Raw genomic sequence first — 22,637 nt, 5'->3', positions numbered from 1 at the left:
CCAGACTGATTTTAGGTGAGAGGTGGCGGCACTTTAACGCTTTTCGTTTTCGCAAATTCTGTTTCGAGTAAAAATTCGATCATTTCGGAGGCTGTGTCTGAGTGTGACACTCCAGGGCCGCCAGCTTCACTAAGAATGCAATAACAGATAATGGAGACAATTTCCCCCTTTCCGTTTTTGCCAAGGAATGAAGCTTTGGACAAGGTTATTACACGGGAGGGTGAACTTTGATACAAAGATCCTTTCTGTTTGCAGGGTGCACCTCCAACCTTATACAAACGGAATTAGGGAAGGTGTTCGTGTTTAGTGATGAGAACAATTTGATCTAAATATATATTTGTACATATTTACACACACACACACGCACACAGAGCAAGGCACGTCTAATATCGCGAATGTGTTACCAAAATAATCCGAATCTGCAAGGACTGTCAGTGAAAGGTTGTAAGAATTAATCCCATTCACAGTCGGTGCTGGGTTTATCCAAGAATCGCACAAGCAGCACAAAGTTTTTTTTAAAAAATTAAATGTTTGAAACGGGAAAGAAGGTATTAGTTGATGTCAAGCAGATGGAGCAGGTGTGTGGGGTGGCAGGGAGTTTGTCCAAGTGATAGTGGCCGGCTTTGAGCTATTCCCCAGGAGAGGTTCTCTGTCGCTATTGAGGCCGGTTCCTGTTGCGCGGCCCCTGGGGCTCTGGTTTCTTCCCGAGCCCTCTGATTTCTCGACCTTGCGATGGGACAAATGACAAGTATCAGAGGCCAACACAGCCTTTATTTTCGTTTAATTTCCGCAGCGCGATTGAAATGGAAATCAGAGGCGAGTTGTGCAAGAATGGGTTAACGAGGCAGCGACCAATGAAGCAGAGAGGAAGCAAATCTATCAAAGTGAGTGTAATTAGGGGAAAAAAGCGAGGAGGGGGGGGGGGGTGGGGGAAGAGAGAAAGAGAAACAGAGAGAGAGAGAGACACGGACAGAAACAGAGTGACAGAGATAGAGGCGGAGGGAAAGAACAAGAGAGCCAGGAACAGATATAGTGAGAGGAAATACACAGAGAAAGAGAGGGGCAGAAAGAAACAGAGACGGGCGGAGAGAAGAAAGCAGAAACAGAGAGACAGAGGGACAGAAAGAGAAAGAACGAGAGAGACAGAGAGGAACATAAGTGTGCAAATCTATATATATATATAGAGCGAGAGGGAAAATACAGAGGGACAAACAAACGGTGAGAGAGGGGGACAGAAACAGACACAAAGAAAGAGAGAGAAAGAAACGGAGAGAGTGGACAAATAAAGGTAACGGGGGGAATGAAAGGCAATTTGGAAATGAGGTGTGAAATAACAGAAAAGGGGTAGAGACAGGAATAAACTGTTTGAGGAAAGAGATAAACAAGGGGAAACAAATGAAATAAAACGAAGGACGGGAAGAGATCTATACCGGGAAAATAGAGGATAAACTTTTCATTCAATTCAGGTTCAGTTATTACACCAGATTTCCACCAAGTCCATTTTTTTATTCCAGTCGATCAGCGAACATACTGAGGAAAGCTGTTCAATGTTAGTTTTTGGTGATCACAATGATTCTGCCTCTCCACTGGGAAGGGGCTGCAACCCCACCACTACTTAAAGGGAAGATGCAATCAGGATTCTCAGGGCTGATTTATGCCTCACCTTAAACCAACTAACATTCATTTTCTATTTATTTTGGACTTGATGAAGCTGAGGTGTAAAACTAGAAGGCCAGCATTTGAGGTCAGATGAAGGGTTTGAGTGAATGTGTATTTCTGGTTTGCAAGCAAGCAAATCTTATTTAAAAATACCCTGACAAATGATGTCTCCTCAGCTGTTGCCTCGCTGAGGTCCTGGAGTTAAGGCCTGTACACAGCCAGGGATGGCTTGTAATGGCAGTGGGCTGGCACCATTTCATAGAGCTTGTTCCGGGCTGTAACCATGAGGCAATCAGCGCACCTTGCTGGATGAATACCTTTTAATAATGTGACTGCTGAATTTAATTTAAATTCTTTAACTCTCTCCCCAATTTCTCCCTCCCCATCCCTCCTGAAGTTGTTGACTTGCTGGAGTCTGGTTCTACAGACACGGACACACCTCCAGTCACTTGCCAAGTGACCATTCTACATGTGAGAATTCATTTCTGGGAGTATCATGGCCAAGTCCGATCATGTCCTGGACTAGTGATCAAAATTAGACCCCACCCCCACCCCCTCATTCCACCTGACTGATTTTCAAGCCTGCAGGCAAGGAAGCCAATTGCAGTGTTCCTACTCAGACCAGCGAATTCAGACCCCTCTCCAAGCCTGGTATCTTCCTGCTCGGTGTGTCTGGTGTGCTTACTCTGGTTTATGGGATGTTCTTGACACTGAGGTTATCAATCTATTTCTGGACCTACAATGTTCGAGATCATAACATGAAAAATTAAACAACAGCTAGAAAAGCTGGAGGGGGTGGGAGAGACATGGCTCAGTGCACTGTGTCATGGAATAGTTGTAGCCAGGGTCAGGCCCTTAACTGTTAAGGTCGGTCCCAAATGGAATGCAAGTAGTGCCTTGTGGGAAACAGTGGCTCACAAGGGGTATGTTAGGGTAGTGGTTAGGTGCCTGGACTAGTAATCCAGAGAATGTGTAGTTCAAATCCCATCATAATAACTTGAGAATATAAATAATTAGAAACATAAAGCTGGCATCAGTAAAAGTTACCATGAAGCTGTTAGATTTTTGTAAAATCCCAACTCATTCACTAATGTCCTTCAGGGAAGGAAACCTGCCATCCTTACCTGAAGTGACTCCAGTCCCACACCAATGTGGTTGGCTCTTCACTGCCCACTGAAGTGACCTAGCAAGTCACTCAGTTGTACCAGACCCCAACAAAAATTACTGCAGTGGTTCAAGAAGAAGACCACTACCACCTTCTCAGGGATGGGCAATGAATGCCGGCCATGCCAGCAACACCCACATCCCAAGAATGAATGAATAATAAAAGTCACTGTATGTTCTCTTGTGGTAATTGATTCAAGAACAGCATTATCAGAACACTGAGAATGGCATTTCATCCATCTGCCCTCTGTAGCACAGAGGGTGTAAGAAGGGGAGGAATGTTAAAATTAGTGCAGTTTAATTACTGGTTGTGCTCGGACTGCAGATGGGTAGATTTAGCCTCAGCGTCTTTGGGAGGGAGAAACCAGCCTAGTTTCCTGCTGCTGATTGATATCCAGTGACCTCTGCTCGAAAGTGTCTGTGTCTGGACATTGAATTAGGCTGCGATGCCCTCCTGCGTGCTCTAATAGCTTGCTGACACTCAGTGCCTAGACTCACATATGAAGAATGGACACTTGCAAGAGTTAGCAACTTCAAGAGAGGAGGGGAGAAGACTAGTGGGAAAAGGTCTTCAAAACTTTGTTCTGAAAGTTGCTCCAATGGATGTTAAAACCATACTGGGATTGTATTCATTGTAGAATGTGTGAGTCTGTAGATGAAGGAGGTGATGAGGCATTATTGAGCTAAAGCACTAGTCAAGCTGTACTTAAGATAAATCTCGGGCTGGAACGTGGTTAACATTTCTTGATGGCAGCTTCACAAGGGGGAAGGGGATGAAATTCCTGTGTTAATGAAAAGTGAGAGATTGGCTGTTCTTCTGCATAATTAATAGCCTGCGAACAAATGACTGCTTTGAAACATGGGATTTCTGAGAATGTGGTCTCATTGGTCCAGGGATGTCCATCCTGCGGCTCCCAAGCTCTGGCAGTCCAGCCCTCAAAGCCCAGACAGCTCAGTCCTATTTCTGCTTGTACTTCTTATTTGCTGGCTTATCCTGTTTTACTTTTGTGGGCCTGGAGGTTTTAAAAAGGGCTGTTTTTAATCCTGTTGTCTCACTGGAAAATAAATTCTCAAAGCCGGTTGAATGGAGTTGAGGGACTGCTTAGCCATGATCTAATTGTAAACAATTTTACAACACCAAGTTATAGTCCAGCAATTTTATTTTAAATTCACAAGCTTTCGGAGATTTTCTCCTTCCTCAGGCAAATGTTTCAAGTTCACAAGATCATTATGGCTGAAGAAGGCCATTTGGTCCATTTTGACTCATCCATCCAGAGAGATTTTAAGGTCACCCCACTGTAGCATCCAATTCTTAAATGATTCCAGGGATTTTGCCTCCACTACTCTATCTGGTACCTTATTGCACATGTTGACCTCTCTTTCAGTGAAGAAACATTTGCCTGAGGAAGGAGAAAATCTCCGAAAGCTTGTGAATTTAAAATAAAATTGCTGGACTATAACTTGGTGTTGTAAAATTGTTTACAATTGTCAACCCCAGTCCATCACCGGCATCTCCACATCATGATCTAATTGAATGGCGGAATAGGCTTGAAGGGCTGAATGGTCTACTCCTGTTCCTATGTTGCTAATCGAAATACCAAGATCTGTTAATAACAACAACTTGAGTTCACAAGATCATTATGGCTGAAGAAGGCCATTTGGTCCATTTTGACTCATCCATCCAGAGAGATTTTAAGGTCACCCCACTGTAGCATCCAATTCTTAAATGATTCCAGGGATTTTGCCTCCACTACTCTATCTGGTACCTTATTGCACATGTTGACCTCTCTTTCAGTGAAGAAACACTTCCAGATATCTGTCCTAAAATATCTTTCTCTGATTTGAACCTGTGTTCCCTTATTCTACTCCTGCAGTTTAATTTAAATTAATATTCTGGGTTAACTTTTTCTATACCCTTTACAACCTTATAAACCTCTGCGAGATCACCTCTCAGACGCCTACTTTCCAGGCTGAAAAACCCAGTCTTTCCTCATACCGTAGATCTCTTACACTGGGGGTGAGTCTTGTGACTGTCCTCTGCACTCTCTCAAGCACTTGAATGTCCCACTTGTTTCTTGACAATCAGAGCTGGACCCAGTATTCAAAATGCGGCCTAACTAGACAACTATAAAATTTGATCATTTAACCTCCTCTGACTCGTATTCTACTGTTCTGGCCCTGAGGCACTCCATCTCACTCCACCGCCCCTGCCCCCACCCCCCCCCCCCACCACCCCGACTCTGACATAACTCTCCTAACAAGTATCCTTCAACTAGTTTCTTATCCATTCCCGAGGTTCACCCTGAGTCCCCACAGCTTTGAGTTTAATTAATAGCTTTTCATGTGGAACTTTGTTAAAAGCCTCTTGAAAGTCAAGGTACAACACATCTTGGGGCTTACCACAGTCCACTTGGGTTGTTACTTTCTTGAAAAAGTAGAGGAGCTTGGTCAGGCAGGATCTTCCCCTTCTGAATCCATGCTGACTGCTGATAACTCGGTTATTATTGTACAGATAATCCTCAGGTTTACTCCTGATAATCGATTCCATTATTTTACATGGAGTGAAAGTAAGACTAATATATGCAAATTAATGGGAACACGGATTTAAACTTTACACGTGGCTGCTGAGACTCTATGGGATGCAGCCAAGTAACCACAAAGACAAAACGCTTGGACACCCCTGCATTAAAAGATTGTTAATTATGGAGAGAAATAGACGCTGTCCCCTTCTTTGATTAAAAGAAGAATTTGGATTTTCTTTAAGTCTCTTTCAAGAGAAAGATTTGAAATGAATGATTATATGATTCTGTACATCTCTGTGATTCTAGTTTCTGCTCCTGAGTGCTTTGATTCCACAATAGCTGAATGCTGTAAGACAAAATTGTATCGGTGTTTTCAAAAGTTATGGAGTTGCCAACGAGTTAAATGCAGCAAAGTTGCTGGTTCCTTCTCCTTTACTCGTTTGCCAGATGGGAACACTGTCCAAATAACCAATCCTACACACTCTTCATCCTCCCTGCAACCTTACTGTTGAAATCAAAATTCATCGCAGTCCCCGACTCTTAACTCATTCTTTGCTCATCTCCCTCACTCTTCCCTCCCTCCTGCCATCCAAAGTCTTTTAAAACCCAAGCTTGGTCTTACTCAATCATTGCTTTACCTCATCTTCTTTCCTACTTCTTCCAACCCTGCTGGTGTCCAGCACTATGGGTGTTGGCCCTTTACCTCAGTTTCTCAATTATAAAGAACTTGTTTGATACTCGACAAAGTGAGTCAGAACTGTGGGAGCAAAACGTTACTTTATGATTGGCCAAGAACCATTATCAAGCTAATTCACAACACTGCATTGTAACCAATAATTTGACCTATAACCAGAGGCAGGAATGGTACAACGTCTGACCATGCAGTCAAGGCTCTGCCTCCTTCTCAGAACTTTAAGAGTAATTGAAAAATCCTGAAATGAAAAAAATTATATCTTAACAGAACTTTTTGAAATCTGCGGCACAACGCTGAGCAATGACTCAGAATACAGTTTATTCCAGGCACCCCAGCTCCAGAATCATGTGATCTGCTTGCCGCCAGTGATCTAGTCTGCAGTCCCATTTGACCAGTGACCCAGTCTCCATGGGAGCCAATAACCAGGTCTCCTCACTGGATTTTTTTTTTAGTGCAGTGAAGCAGATGCTGTTATGAGAACAGTATTTTTGAAGTGGTAGAATGAAGTGGGACACTGCATTTACTGTATCAACAATATTTCAGATCAGTGATTGCAGTCACTCAAAAGCCTACCAGCCCCAGGGAAACAAAACAGTTTGCCATGAATGTTTTCACTGTAAGTAACACCGCTGATGAAATGATCACTTTACTTTGGCAGACAATTACATTTGAGAAACGTTTGTAAGTAAATCGCGAGTTTGTCACTCTTTTCAGATGCTGTAGGAAACGCTCGGTGTCACCACCCCGCACTCCCTTCCCCCTCCCCCCCAACTCGTCCATCATTCCCCATTCCTCAGCTATGCACAGTGCTTGTAATTGTGGCAAAGTATGAATATAGTTTGTAACCTTTGGTTAAGCTGCTTTGGGGAGGGAAGGTCGACTGCCCATGGAGTTCCCTGCAACACTGCTCAAGCATCTCTTTTCTGTTGAGTGGGTGGGGCTTGACTGGGAAAGGGATTTTGTTTTTTTTTGCACAGATGTGCACTCTGGACAAAGTCACTTCGGGAGAGATCAGAACGAAAATATGGGCAAAGCAGTTTGCACAGTAATGCAGTGTGAGATGTGTGGATGTTGAATCCCTTTGAAGTACTATTTACACCAAATTCCAAATTACAGTCAGAGATTCCAGGTGACCCTAAAATCCTTTAATTTTATATTCAAAAGGTTACAGAACATTTTGGGAACCCATTGTGCAATTGGGAAGATTCACTGGTACACTGGGATTGTGGGAGAATTTATTAGTACATTGGGTTTACTGGTACCGTGGTGCACACTCTGGGCTCAATGCACATGTTGGTCAAGGCTATTTGCTTATGCCCCCTGTGGTTAACTGCAGTGGAGCAGAAGAAGGAGAGCTGCTCATGAAGGCTGACAATCAAGTGTCCTTTCCCCTGCTCACCGTCCTGTTTTGAATGAGTCCCGTGGTATAACACACACAAATGAGATGCAAGATGAACAAGTCTGAATGAGTGAAGAGCCAGTAAATAATACGTAGCAATACTGATACTGAGCATCAGGGGGTCCCAGCTCTTGAACCCTGGCCTTTTTACCCATTTCTCGCCGTGAATGCTGAAACCAATTGTAGCATTCCTGCTCAGTCAGCTCAGCATGGACCGGGGATGGAACCTGTGACTTTATATATTCGCACTTATGTACCTCTTGCTAAGTATTATTTACTGACTCTTCACTCATTCAGACTTTTTTATCTTGCATCTCATTTGTGTGTTTAATACCATGGGACTCATTCAAAACAGGACGGTGAGAAGGGGAAAGGACACTTTAGGACTTACTGACAAGGTGTTCCTTTCCAATGGTCTAATCTTTTTTACAGTCCACCTCAAAATTAGTGGAGCAGTGTACTGTCGATATCACCCACTATTTCCCTTTAATCACTGGAGCTCAGAATTGAAGCACACAGAAACAACAAGAAATCTAACATTCATTAAAACAATCTCATTTTTTAAAAAGCTAACTTTTGGTTTTTGAATGTTATGCTCATCATGGTGAGGGGCGTTAGTAATAGGGAATGGAACACTTTCCATTTCAAGCACCCAGTGTCAGCATCAGGTACATCACGGGTTAGATACAGAGTAAAGCTCCCTCTACACTGTCCCATCAAACACTCCCAGGGTAGGTACATCACGGGTTAGATACAGAGTAAAGCTCCCTCTACACTGTCCCATCAAACACTCCCAGGGTAGGTACATCACGGGTTAGATACAGAGTAAAGCTCCCTCTACACTGTCCCATCAAACACTCCCAGGGTAGGTACATCACGGGTTAGATACAGAGTAAAGCTCTCTCTGCACTGTTTCATCAAACACTCTCAGGGCAGGTACATCACGGTTAAATACAGAGTAAAGCTCCCTCTACACTGTCCCATCAAACAATCCCAGGGCAGGTACATCACGGTTAAATACAGAGTAAAGCTCCCTCTACACTGTCCCATCAAACACTCCCAGGGTAGGTACATCACGGTTAGATAACAGAGTAAAGCTCCCTCTACACTGTCCCATCAAACACTCCCAGGGCAGGTACATCATGGGTTAGATACAGAGCAAAGCTCCCTCTACACTGTCCCGTCAAACACTCCCAGGGCATGTACATCACGGTTAAATACAGAGTAAAGCTCCCTCTACACTGACCCATCAAACAATCCCAGGGCAGGTACAGCACGGGTTAGATACAGAGCAAAGCTCCCTCGACTATGATCCAAAAATGTGCCTCAGCTCAGATCTCAGAAGAGTGCACCTGACCATACCAGAGAGACATTTCTCCATTTCCCACACCAGTCATCCTGTAATCTATTTGTGTGAGATTAACAATTAGTGTGGGAGTGACACAATTTTACACAACAGTGCTCTGAAAAACACTTGGTCTATGTGAATGTGAGTAACAGGCATCAGTTACCTGTCTGGAATTGAATGAAAATACCTGCATGAAATAACTTGGTTTCAGTCCACATTGGAGATTTGTAGCCTCAAGAAAGCGTTTTGTAACACTTTAAACTCTTATGTTCACTTTAGGATTTACTGAAAATGATTAATTTATTTTAATTCATCCTGACGATTCTTAAAATTCACAGCAGCTATTTAGAAACTCTTAGATACTAGAGGTAATTTTCTGACTTTGTGCTCCCAGTGGGGAGCCTTGTGCACAGGGAGCACACATTGGAAAATTAGCCTGACCGAACGTCCACTTCTGCAGAGTTTTAAGTGCATGCAATTTTTAGAGATTAGATAAGTAATCTATCTACATTGTTTACCAAAATGTCGTGTGAAAGGTATTATTATTATGTACTACGCTGAAACTGCAATCGGAGTGTGGAGTTTAAACAGGGAATAATGGATGCTTGGCACTGAGTTACCTGGCTATAATCTATTGACATCACAAAGCATTGCCCAAACTCTGAGATCAGATTACAACCTTCAGCTCCCTGCCTGCTGTTATTTCTTGTAATTTTTACTGTTTCAGTTGCTGATGGGGATATGATTGATATTTATTTGCCAGTTTTCTTTCCTCCTCCACTGGGCACCAACAGGCACCGCCTATTGGTAGCATATAATCCCACAGGCCAATTGACTTCCCCATCATGTAGATTTGCAGTTTGAATCTACCAACATTTAGTATGTGCAGGGCTGTTACCAGCTCACTTCGTACAGTCAGTTTCTGCACATAGGAGAAGGGCAGTTAGTCCATCTGACTCCAAGCACACTTATTAATCCATCCAATTTTATTGTAGCTATAGCAAATGTACTTGGATTATTAAGTCATCCATAGCTGACAATTGTTGTCTGAGAAATATTGCAGGTCCTGCTTTCTTTGTTGGTGTCCTGAAGGGAGATAGTCGATGAGTGTTAATTGCCCTCACTCCTGCAGTCCTGGATTTACTGATGTGTTCAAGAGCCTGTTTTAAACTGATTACACTCTGTGATTTCTGAGCAGTTAGCAGTAACTCAACCATCCTTGTGGCAGGTTGGAGCGAACACTAATTCTCCACTCATATTGGCTGTTGTCCTTTTCCCTGGTTTTCTCAGTCCTTCACATTGCCATGTTCTTGTCCCACCTCTCAGGTAGAAGTGGCCAGCATAACATCAGTCTTCCACACAGAATTCCTGCAGCAGGCATTGGACTGAGCAACTGGCTTATTTTATAGGGATTTATGGAATATGATTCATCCTGATCATTTCCCAGAGGAAATTGTCCCGTTGATTTGAATTCTTTGTTACTGATATTTTTCAGGCTGCAAATGGCAGTGATAGTAACAAGAATGTGTTGATATTGGTCTGTAGTGTTGGTTGTACTATATATTTACAACTTTTCATTGTGAGGAGATGGTCTGAGTATAGAGGTCCCAGCTGACTCAAGTTGCAACTTTCTTCTCTCTGCTTCTTTTGTGAAGATGGCAGACGTTTGAGCTTCAGTAGTGGAGACACGAAGGAGGGTTTCAAGTTCTGAGCTCTCCAACCTGGTATCGCTGGTGGTTGCTGAGGTCGAAATCACTAGGGTAGGCAGCTCAGGTACTGGAGTTGTTAAACATTTGACCTGCAACAAGATGATCAAATCACAGTTACAGCCAACTCCTCAAAATCTTCTCAGTTGGTTGAGATGGTCACTTGTTGGTTGCGCCAATAGATGGAGCTTCATTTTGCAGAATGGAAAAATTACACTTTTTGAATTGTATCATACATCATACATGATTGTATCAGTCATCGCATGTCCAAGAGGAAGACTGTGTCACAGTTTATTTCCCTTTCCAGGCCTGAGAAGTACATTTAGCAGTAGGTAAACTACAAAAGGGAGAAAATAAATTGGAGATTATTGGGTATACTAAAGAAAGGTTGATGTATTCAGGGCTGGGTCTGAGAGGTGAAGAGTATAATGCAATAATAATTTGCATTTGTATAGCACCTTTAATGTGGAAAAACATCACAAGCTGCTTCACAGAGGTGTAACTTAAAAAAAAATACACTGCAGCATCCACAAATCCTGAGAAAAGCAGTTGAAGAAATCCAAACAAATCAGGTATAAATGGACTGTGTTCTTCCCTTTCAGGACACGGTGGAATAAATCAACTAGGAGGCATGTTTGTGAATGGAAGACCGCTTCCCGATGTGGTAAGGCAGCGGATCGTAGACCTCGCACATCAAGGAGTGCGGCCGTGTGACATTTCTCGACAGCTACGGGTCAGCCATGGGTGTGTCAGCAAAATCCTCGGCAGGTAGGAGTCAGATCCATACAAGAAATGAACTTTCAGTGAAATTAATATTCTTAAGCAATGAATGCTGGGGAAGGACAAGAAATTCCAAAGCACTGCCACCAAAACCTGGATATAACACTATATTTAAATTGACAGTAAAAGCCAACATGGTAATGAAGCATACAGAACAGGATGGTCCCAGGTTTGAAGCCTCAACTACGCTGAGCTAACTGATCCAAGGTGGGGTTAGCACCAGGAATGCTACCAACACTCTTGGGGTAGGGAGGGAAAAAAAATCAGCCCGGGTTCCCACTCCAGATAGCTATCCAGTAGCCCCTCCCAGAACCTCGTGTGTGGGTGTTGGGTGAGGACATGATGGTCTTGGCTGTGATGCTTCCATTGTCAAATTTCCTGTCTATAGCCACTGTTTCAAGTTCACCCATGAATAATGGTCACTTAGGTGAGGTGACTGGAGAGAGCCTGATGCCCGTGGAAGTCTACCCCATTTTTCTGTAACCCCTTGCCCCAAAGGTCAAGTTTATTTATCCTCTATATAGACCTCCGAATATCTAAGCATTCCAAAGACGTGGAACTGAATGTGTAGGGTGGATTGACCTTTAATCGTAGGAGTGAGTATGAAATACCAGCTGTACACGAGTATTGCTCACTGTCTTCTTGTCGAGGACCAAATTCCAAAGATGTCTTGCTTGAGAATCATTCTCAGGAACAGTGCGACACAGAGGGATGGGACGCAGCTTTGTGCCTGCAATTTCCCCACACGGTCACCTCCTACTTTCAATTATGTCACTTGGCAAGTGGAGGCCACAAGATGTGAAAAACTGTTGGATCAAATGTTCTATTAAATCTGCTCCTTCAGTTACTGTATAGAAGCTGGAATAACCTGCTTCCTAATCACATTCCTTTGTCCTGTTTTGCTGACAGTAAGAAAAAGAAGGGACTGCATTGAATCACAGTTCAGTCAGCATTACACAACATGACACGCTATGAGTGGAAGGCCATAGGCACATGGAGTAGTAAGCTTGAGGGCCACAGGTGAAGTGGGAGGGGGGCTGCAAATGGCCCCTATGCTATGAATACCATTGCTACACAATAACAGGAAACACTATGGACCTGAAAGTTGCAGGTGTGTCAGCTTTTTTGGGAGCTGTGGGATGTAGCTGAGGGTTGGCAATCCTTTCCTGAATAAAGAATAGTCAACCAACACTGGAGGGAGTGTTTGCAGCCACAAGGTCCAGCCACAGGCTGAGCTGTTTCATCCTTTGACACTGTACTCTAAAATGTGTCACAGGTACTATGAAACAGGCAGCATTATGCCAGGGGTCATCGGGGGCTCGAAGCCAAAAGTTGCTACGCCAACAGTGGTGGAGAAGATCGCGGAGTACAAGCGGCAGAACCCTACGATGTTCGCATGGGAGATCCGGGACCGGCTGCTTGCGGAGGGAGTATGTAACAATGACACGGTGCCCAGTGTCAGCTCCATTAACAGGTAAGAGCTGCAGGCTGCTGGACACAGGCTCAGCACATCATCTTTTTTTTCGATGAAATTTGTGCTTAGAAAGGTGAGGGATATTAGTGCTGGGGAATGGAACACTTTCCACTTGAGAGGCTCAGTGTCAGTAGCAATCACTCCCAGGTCAGATACAGCAGGGGTTAGGTGCAGAGTTAAGCTCCCTCTACGTTACTTCATCCAACACTCCCAGGTCAGTTATAACATGGGCTAGATACAGAATAAAGCTCCCAGCGCATGGCAAAATTACCAAGGCTCTTGCTTCCAGTCACTATCCATTTACCCCTGCTGAACAATGTGTGTCTGGACTGGATTGGGCTTCATTGTGTCGAATAGGCTGCTGTTGGCAAGAATGGCTCCTTGGGCAAGGTAATGTCAGTGCCCATTGAACCCATGCCCTAGCAAGAGTCCTTCAGGAACGGAGAGGAGAGAATTGGAAAACGATGATATCAGAAATATATCTATTATGGTTGTATTACGTTTTAAAAGTTTGATGTTCATGAGAAGTCTGCTAAAAAGTCTAAATTTCCAAGAAGGCTGTTTTGTGACGTTGCACTGATAGGGCAGCAAGTGTAGCTTTAGTCAGCCCAACACCAGGAACAACTTCACTGCAGAATGGCTGTCAAGTTGTGGGAAGAGCATTTCAACTGCCAGGCTTTTTGCTTCGTCTTGTTATAACCCCCTTGCATCATCAGCAATTTCAGTTGGGAAGATTAACGTGTTGCAGTCCCTGTGCAGTGTAAGCAATTATTCAGATGATAAGAGTCAAAGACTTTAGTTGAAAATGAGATGAGATGACAGCCTCCAAACCCAGTGCCTGAAATGGTCAAACACTCGGTTCTGATGAGGTTAGAAGTTTGGTCCCAATGGCATCTGCTCTGGTGTTTGGCTTGTCTCAGGTGAGTGCCAGTGCTGGTTACAGTCCATGTGGAGGTGAAGTATTCCAGATGCTGCACAGCAGCAGTCCTTTCTGCTGCTAATACAGCAGGATTGATGATGAGTGGGGAGACGTGTCTTGCTGGTCAACGGCAAAAGAATGCGTGACGGAAGCAGAGGAAACGAAGAGGAAATAAATAAAGAAGAAGCAACAGAAATAAGGAACATCAGCTCAATAAGGAGAGCAAGAGTACTCCTGAGCTAAAAATAATTCTTTTCTGCTTTGTTGTCAGAATTATAAGAACCAAAGTGCAACAACCATTTCATCTACCTCTCGAAGACCATTCTGGGACGAGGCTCAGTCCTGGACACACACTGGGTAAGTAAAGACAACATCTTTAATTCACAGAGATGGTCAGCACATGTTCAAGGGTATTGTATTCTCTAAAAATTACAACAAATTGTTGTTTTTCCTGTGACATTGTGCTTGTTAATTCGTGCCATTAAATTTTTGTGAAAGCGAGTAGAACAAAAAATTCACATCTGAACATCTCTGACCCTTGATATTACATCACGTGAATAGTTTCACGGCGTTTTAAATTTTGCAGCAAAAGGGCAGATTGGAAACTCACGAAAATGAGGCCCACATGAACATTTGCCCATTCACAGTGTTTCACCTTATCCTATGTTCACTAACAGTGTGAATGGGATTTCTTGGTTGGGGGAAAGAAACCCCTTTGCACTTAGTCGGGATTACAAAGTAAGACTGACTTGGCTGGGCTGTGTGCACATTGGACCCAGATTCCCCAATCACTAGAGGACTTAAAGGAGCTTTGCTAGTGATGGGTGACAATATTTCTTGACTGTATTCCATAATACCCAAGGTTCCATCCTTGGCCCCTCATTTACATCCTGCCCCTGCGGAGATATTTTTCATAGGCAAGGTCAGTTGTCATATGTATGCTGCTGATCCTCAATTCTACCTCTCTACCACCATCTTGATTCCACAACCACCTCCATGTTGTCAGATTGTCAAACTGACATCAAGTCAGGGATGAGCTAGAGCTTTTCCAACTGAAGACTGGGAAAACACCTAAAACTCCACACCGTTCCTCCTGACTGCATCCTCCTCTCTGGCCATTCACTCAGGTTGAACCAAATGATGGTGGAACCTTGGTGTCCTGTCCTGACACTGAGCTTCAAACCCTGTATCCTATTCATTACCAAGACTACGTACGTCCACCTTCACAACATTGCCCACCTTTGGTCCTACCTCACCCCACTGGTAGTGAAACCCTTATCTACACTTTTATTACGTCAAGACTCAATTTCACAAATGCCCTTCTGAGCTACACCCTACACAAATTCGAACTTGTTCAAAACTCCACTGCTGCTGTCCTGTACGAAGCCCACTTGCCCATCACCCTTGTCCTCACTGACCTCCACTGGCTCTCTGTTTCCCAACATACAGAATTCAAAATCCTAATCATAATTTACAAATCTCTTCATGACCTCACTTGTCCCTACCTCTGCAGCCTTAACCAGCCCCAAGTCCTGCACCCCATGGTTCTCCTGACATTCCTTCCTCCTGGTGTCCCTCACTGAGAAGCAGAGCTTTCAGCTGTCGAGGTTCTACTACCTGGAACTTCCTTCTGACCACCGCCCCCCCCCCCCACACCCCGTTTGCTACTTCCCTCCCTCCCACTAATAGCTGCCTCAAAACCTATCTTTTTGACCATCCTTTTGGTCAGCTGTCCTAATTTTCCTACTTGGTTCATTCTCTCCTGTGTGAAGCACCTTGGTTATGTTAAAGGTGAATTTTTGGCATTTGTCACTGATTATCAGGCTGTGCTGTTTAGAGATCAAACACTGAATCCCATGGCCCGGTCTCTTATTTACCCATGTTTCTGTTTTCTGATTTATCATAGAAATCAATTTTGCAGGCGTGCACTGGCCCCAAAATTAGAGCAGATTAAACTTGCTGATACAGATTGTTGGATCAGTATTGGAGAATATTTCATCTGGCGGTTAACAGGTGCAGAGTAAATTTATATAAAGACAAGATTTATATAAGAGGCTGCAAGCCTGGAAACTCTCAGCATTGGCAGTAGGTGCTTTCGGGTCTTGCATCATGGTACTGATTGACTGCCAGAAAGACCCGGATCTGGACTGACCTGTAAACAGACAGACACTGCAAACAGACCCCTACACTCAGGCCGTACAGTTCCTTAACAAAAACAATCTGTATGCAATAACAAAAGAGAAGAATTTATTAAAATCAATTTTGATGGCAGTGGATATATTTAATAATATATTTTAATAGGGCTGTGATTTTCCACTTTAACAGAGTTCCACTGCACCTTGGTCAGGACAGAAGTTCTGTGACCCCTCTCCCAATGGCCCAAAAGTAAAAAAATTTTTTTCCAAATAAGTGCTTTAGCCCATGCAATTGTTTGCACAGGCTAAAGCACCCCATTAATTTTTAAATACACCACCGTCACAGGTGCTTCTAGTTCTAGGCATTGCTGGGGCACAAATGATGAAAAATACATTGAATGACATATTCCCATTGTTTGCATGGCACTAGAGTATACCTGCACATATTAGGAACATAGCAACAGGAGTAGGCCATTCAGCCCCTCGAACCTGTTCCGCCATTCAACCTGACCTATATCTTGCTTCCGTAACCCATAATACCAATTAAAAATCTATCCGTCTCAGTTTTGAAATTTTCAATTGTCCCTCAGCATCCACAGCTTTTTGGGGGAGAGAGTTCCAGATTTCACTCCCCTTTGTGGGAAGAAGTGCTTCCTGACATCACCCCTGAATGGCCGAGCTCTAGTTTTAAGGTTATGCCCCCTTGTTCTGGACTCCCCCACCAGAGGAAATAGTTTCCCTCTATCTATCCTATCAACTCCCTCAATCATCTTAAATACTTTAGTCAGATCACCTCTCAATCTGATATACTCAAGGGAATACAAGACTAGTCTTTGCAACCTGTCCTCATAATTGTACCTCTTTAGCCCCAGTATCATTCTGGTGAATCTGCACTGCATCCCCTCCAAGGCCAATATATCATACACCCGATGTTTCTTACAGCAGAAAGTCCCAGCTAAGTAAGAATTGGAAGGAGTCTAGTTGTGCTGTGGGTTGGTTCACAAATGTGTCACACCACAGAGCTGAAGAGGCCAATCCATGCTTGTATAATTGTATACTACATGGAATAGAAATTGCTGTGTTCTGGGATCATTTTGTATTGTCTAGTAGCTAAATAGATTATTCTCTTATAGTGATTGAGCTCTAGCAGTTAGAATTAACCGTTTATAAGTAGTACTGAGCCTTGCTGAAATCTAAGAAGTTGGAGCAGTGTAGCATTCGCTCATTCTGGTGTATATAAATGAACCTTATTGCACTGTCTACAATTCCCCCATGGCTCCAGTTCAAGATCTTGGCTGGCTGGCTGGCAGGCAAATAGAGGCCAGGTGTTTGCCACAGCGAACGAGCAAGCAAGAAGTATTCCTGTTACCCAGACCGACCCTCCCACACATTTTGGCAATTAGTGAGAGAACATAATAGGGAGAGGTAAGGGAGCTGGCATCTATCTCTCTATTGGGGGGGAGGAATAAAAAAATAACAAAAAAGTGGGTCCAAAATATTGAAAGCTAAAATAATGTAGGATTGGCAAGGTTGCCAATAAAGTCAGCAAGCATGAAAGGACGTTGCTGGCATCTTCCCGAGCATATCAATAATAAACCTTACTGATTGGTATTGGTCAAGGACAGTTGGTATCAGTGACTCCGACTGCTCTTGTTTCTGGTGGTTCTTCTGAAATGGGTTAATGGGAAAGTTGTGGAAGGCATTGTCAACTGAATGGGGTAAGCAGATTGTGCTGGCAGTGAATAATATCCTTCCATTTTGATGGCACCGAGGTTACTTTACACCAAATTACAACTAGCAACTGTGGACTGAGGGAGACGAAGGCACAAAGGAACAGGGTGAATGCATCACCATGTGTGATAGTGAGCCTTGCAGACCGATCCGCAGTCTGCGCTGAGTTAGCTAATTTCAGTCAAGGAGATGATGAGTGCACTACAATTGGTGTCAGTGCCCCTGGAATAGGAAGGCAAAAAATTAGCTCCCATTCTGATCCGTATCCAATGACCTCTTGAGATAACTTAGACTGTGAGAAAATCAGGTGCGGACAGGATTAGGCATAGCCATAAGGCCTGCCACAGTTGAACAGCCCGTCCATATTCAATATTCACAAATGAAGGATGGCCCCTTGGGTGATTGTGAAGAAAGTATAATTTTAATCTTTAACTCTGTTGCTCTTTTCCTCCAGTCCCCAACTCGACAGTTACACCGCCTGAATCTCCTCCACCCAGTGATTCCCTGGGCTCATCCTATTCCATTAATGGTCTTCTTGGGATCGTACAGTCCAGCAATGAAACCAAGAGGAAACTGGCTGAAAGTAAGGAAACCAGACTGGGGCTCAAGTGAAACACAAACGCAGTACTCATTTCACTGTTAGTCGTCAGTCTCATCACTAACTGCCGCTGTTCTGTACACCAGTCTATTTTAAAGCTGCTTGTAAAAATCATGCTGCTAATATGGTGCTTTTCCTCTTGGAGTGATGTGATGCTACAAAAGTTCGTAAATAATAACAGGATGAGGTGGGACTTTGAAATCTTGTCCCAGACGGTCGTGAATAGGGTTGCCACCATTTCTCAAATCAGACCTGGACCTCGAGCAGAACAGGAGCAGGGTGGGGAGGGGGATGCGTTCATGGCCTGATGAAAATTCTTAAAAACCTATAATATCTAATATCTCCACATCATGGGACACGGAAGGAACAGGAGAAATGGACTTAGAAAATTTAAAAACTAAAAAAACCCAAAACACTGCAGATGCTGGAAATTTAAAACATAAAAAGAAAATGCTAGAAATACAGGTCACACACCGTGACCTGCTGCGTGCTTCCAGCATTTTCTGTTTTGAAAACTGGACCTAACCCTAATGCAGTTTTCAAAAACTGGACCAGACAGTTTGGTTTTTGAGTGGGCTGCCAAGAAACTTCTAAAATGGAAACTGGACACTCAAGGTCCAGTTTTCAAAACAGAAAATGCTGGAAGCACGCAGCAGGTCACGGTGTGTGACCTGTATTTCTAGCATTTTCTTTTTATATTTTAAATTTCCAGCATCTGCAGTGTTTTGGGTTTTTTTAGTTTTTAAATTTTCTAAGTCCATTTCTCCAGTTCCTTCCGTGTCCCATGATGTGGAGACATTAGATATTAAAGGTTTTTAAGAATTTTCATCAGGCCATGATTAATACCTAGGGCTCCATACTGTGGAACACTTTAATTCCCTCATTATTCCTTTCCTCCTAACAATGTACAGGCTTTTAAAACCTGATCACCATTTCCTAATTTATCTCTTGTCTCTTACTCTTAGAACATAAGAACCATAAGAAATAGGAGCAGGAGTAGGCCGTACGGCCCCTCGAGCCTGCTCCACCATTCAGTAAGATCATGGCTGATCTTCGACCTCAACTCCACTTTCCCGCCCGATCCCCAGATCCTTTGATTCCCCTAGAGTCCAAAAATCTATCGATCTCAGCCTTGAATATACTCAACGAGTGAGCGTCCACAGCCCTCTGGGGTAGAGAATTCCAAAGATTCACAACCCTCTGAGTGAAGAAATTCCTCCTCATCTCACTCCTAAATGGCCGACCCCTTATCCTGAGACTATGCCCCCTAGTTCTAGAAACTCCAGCCAGGGGAAACAGCCTGTCAGCATCTACCCTGTCAAGAATCTTATATGTTTCAATGAGATCACCTTTCATTCTTCTAAACTCCAGAGAGTATAAGCCCATTCTACTCAATCTTTTCATCCTTGGTGGTGTCTTGTACTCTGGGCCTTGGGCCTCCACCTTGGTTTCTTAATAAACCTCCCATTAGATTTGAGCTACATGGAAATCATTTCCCATCCATAACCCAATCTCATCTGCAGCACCATTTGTGATCAGTAATGCTCCTCGAACCATCTCCAACATCAGAAATGGACTTGAAGTAGCCAGGAACAGCCCGGTCTAATTTGGACTACGTACGAGTCCTGTAGATGCTGCACCAACTCTCTACTTCTCTCAGTGTGAATTCAGCTGTAATTCCTATTCGTAGTGAGGGTAGTTCAGTGTTTAATTTTCCACCCGGTGAGTCAGTTTCGATTGATTTTTTAAAATTCAGATGTTCACATTTATTTCCCTTCTCAATTAACTCCCCATCTCTCCTGAAAATGTTGACTCCTTGCTATGGTACAGTTCTGTGGGTGCTCGAGTGCAGGAATCCTGGATGTTTTTTCCCCTCTGTAGTTTATAGTTGCTGAGGCCAACTGTAGTGCCTATGCAGTCAGCCTGGCTAAGATCAGCCAATACAGCACAGATAAGGGATCAAAGCTGAGGCCTGCCTAGATTGTATGGCTTAGCACTACACCAAGAGGCACATTTACCAACTGACCTAACAGGGAAACATCTAAGTGCAGCCCCTTTAATGCAGCCTGTGATTAAGATGTCATCAGTAGCATGGTGCAGAGTGCAATCATATTAAATCAGCAAAGGGCAGAGTCAGAGCCTGTCTTCATTTTTTAGTTACGGTGACGATCGATGATTCAAGGGGAATTAGCAGACTGATGGTTAAGCTGCAAGTTTGCTAGGTTCTTGAAACATGTTTGATTTAACTGACCTAATCCTTTGAGTCAACAAAATCAGTGGTTCTGACTCAGAATTACAAATAACACTTATAATTCAAATAAGGAAAGAGCTTCCTTTCTCTTGCGAACCCAGCCTAAGTTTTTAGTGTTACCCCCAATGTCCTGCAACTTTATTCTGAGAACACTAATAAATGTCCACGTCAATAACTCTACATTGTGACATTCAGTATTAGAGTTCCAGAAAGTAGTTTTTAGCTGATAGTTTATGAATGAAAAGTAAGAAACCAGTTTGAAAGACCAAAGCCCACCATTACGACTGAAGAGTAAAAGAGAAGGAAAGCTTGTAACTGTTCAGGCTTTTCCCCCAACACTTTTGTATTGTATTCACAGCTCAAGGACGGTTTGCATACGTAAACATTGCATGAAAACTACGTCCTTACATGTGTCATGTATGGGTTAGTATGCCCAGCTTGAACAATTAACCCCTAATTGCAGTATACGTCTCACTGCTTTCCACTGCCCACCGCTTTCTCCTGTCTCTTCTGAATGGTGGAAAATACCATGCCATCAGACCACAGCTAAAACAGGCTAAAACTTAGATTTATTTATGGGTTATATAAGAACATACGAAAGTATCGGAGCTGATGATTCTGCAGTCCATCAGGCCAGTCCCAAAAAACAATACTTTTCATTCACTCGCTCTCTGAAACATCTATCCAATCCACCCTTAAGTTTTTCCACGGGTTACAAGGAGAGAATACACACATTGGGGTTGTATTCTCCAGAGTTTCGAAGGTTAAGGGGTGATCTGATTAAAGTTTATAAGATATTAAGGGGAACAGATAGGGTGGATAGAAAGAAACTATTTCCGCTGGTTGGGGATTCTAGGAGTAGGGGGCACAGTCTAAAAATTAGAGCCAGGCCTTTCAGGAACGAGATTAGAAAACATTTCTACACACAAAGGGTGGTAGAAGTTTGGAACTCTCTTCCGCAAACGGCAATTGATACTAGCTCAATTGCTAAATTTAAATGTGAGATAGATAGCTTTTTGACAACCACAGGTATTAGGGGATATGGGCCAAAGGCAGGTATATGGAGCCTGATCACAGATCAGCCATGATCTTATCGAATGGCGGAGCAGGCACGAGGGGCTGACTGGTCTACTCCTGTTCCTATGTTCCACACTATCTACCTGCTGGAGTAGACCATTCCACAATTTCATTACCCTCTGTGTAAAGTATTTAAATCTAAACTGCCTGTGCATATTTTCCCTCTTCTAAATTTCAGTTTGTATTCCCTGAGTTTGTGGTTGTTTTGAACATCTTTTTTGGTTCAATTTATCTGTTGCCTTAAGAGTCTTTTCCAGAGTAAACAATCCCAGACTTTTAAATCTCTCATCATAGCTCAGAGGCCTTAAACTAGGTATTAGTTTGGTTGCCCTTTTCTGCACTGCTTGGAAATCCTTGCTGTAGTACAGTGACCAGAACTGTATTCATTACTCCAGGTGTGGCTGTACCAAATAATAAACAGAATCCAAATGACACAGCAAGGTACTGCAATAGAATCATAGAATCATAGAAGTTTACAACATGGAAACAGGCCCTTCGGCCCAACATGTCCATGTCGCCCAGTTTATACCACTAAGCTAGTCCCAATTGCCTGCACTTGGCCCATATCCCTCTATACCCATCTTACCCATGTAACTGTCCAAATACTTCTTAAAAGACAAAATTGTACCCGCCTCTACTACTGCCTCTGGCAGCTCGTTCCAGACACTCACCACCCTTTGAGTGAAAAAATTGCCCCTCTGGACCCTTTTGTATCTCTCCCCTCTCACCTTAAATCTATGCCCCTTCGTTATAGACTCCCCTACCTTTGGGAAAAGATTTTGACTATCTACCTTATCTACGCCCCTCATTATTTTATAGACTTCTATAAGATCACCCCTAAACCTCCTACTCTCCAGGGAAAAAAGTCTCAGTCTATCCAACCTCTCCCTATAAGTCAAACCATCAAGTCCCGGTAGCATCCTAGTAAATCTTTTCTGCACTCTTTCTAGTTTAATAATATCCTTTCTATAATAGGGTGACCAGAACTGTACACAGTATTCCAAGTGTGGCCTTACTAATGTCTTGTACAACTTCAACAAGACATCCCAACTCCTGTATTCAATGTTCTGACCAATGAAACCAAGCATGCTGAATGCCTTCTTCACCACCCTATCCACCTGTGACTCCACTTTCAAGGAGCTATGAATCTGTACTCCTAGATCTCTTTGTTCTATAACTC

The 22,637-nt window shown here is 43.3% G+C and overlaps 1 protein-coding gene across 8 annotated transcripts in view; it reads left to right on the top strand.

Moving 5' to 3' along the window:
* LOC137335828 (paired box protein Pax-8-like) overlaps positions 1-22,637 on the top strand; it is a 47,759-nt gene that overhangs the window by 8,029 nt on the left and 17,093 nt on the right. For all 8 annotated transcript variants that reach the window (XM_068001284.1, XM_068001282.1, XM_068001281.1 and 5 more), the window contains 4 exons: positions 11,095-11,260; positions 12,549-12,746; positions 13,937-14,022; positions 17,986-18,114. In XM_068001284.1, the coding sequence (XP_067857385.1) occupies positions 11,095-11,260; positions 12,549-12,746; positions 13,937-14,022; positions 17,986-18,114 (579 nt within the window). The remainder of the gene's footprint in view (positions 1-11,094; positions 11,261-12,548; positions 12,747-13,936; positions 14,023-17,985; positions 18,115-22,637) is intronic.

Source organism: Heptranchias perlo, chromosome 20 (assembly GCF_035084215.1).
Source record: "Heptranchias perlo isolate sHepPer1 chromosome 20, sHepPer1.hap1, whole genome shotgun sequence".
Classification (NCBI taxonomy): Eukaryota; Metazoa; Chordata; class Chondrichthyes; order Hexanchiformes; family Hexanchidae; genus Heptranchias; species Heptranchias perlo.
The sequence above is the reverse complement of the archived record's forward strand: the minus strand, read 5'-3'. Positions and strand labels throughout refer to the sequence as shown.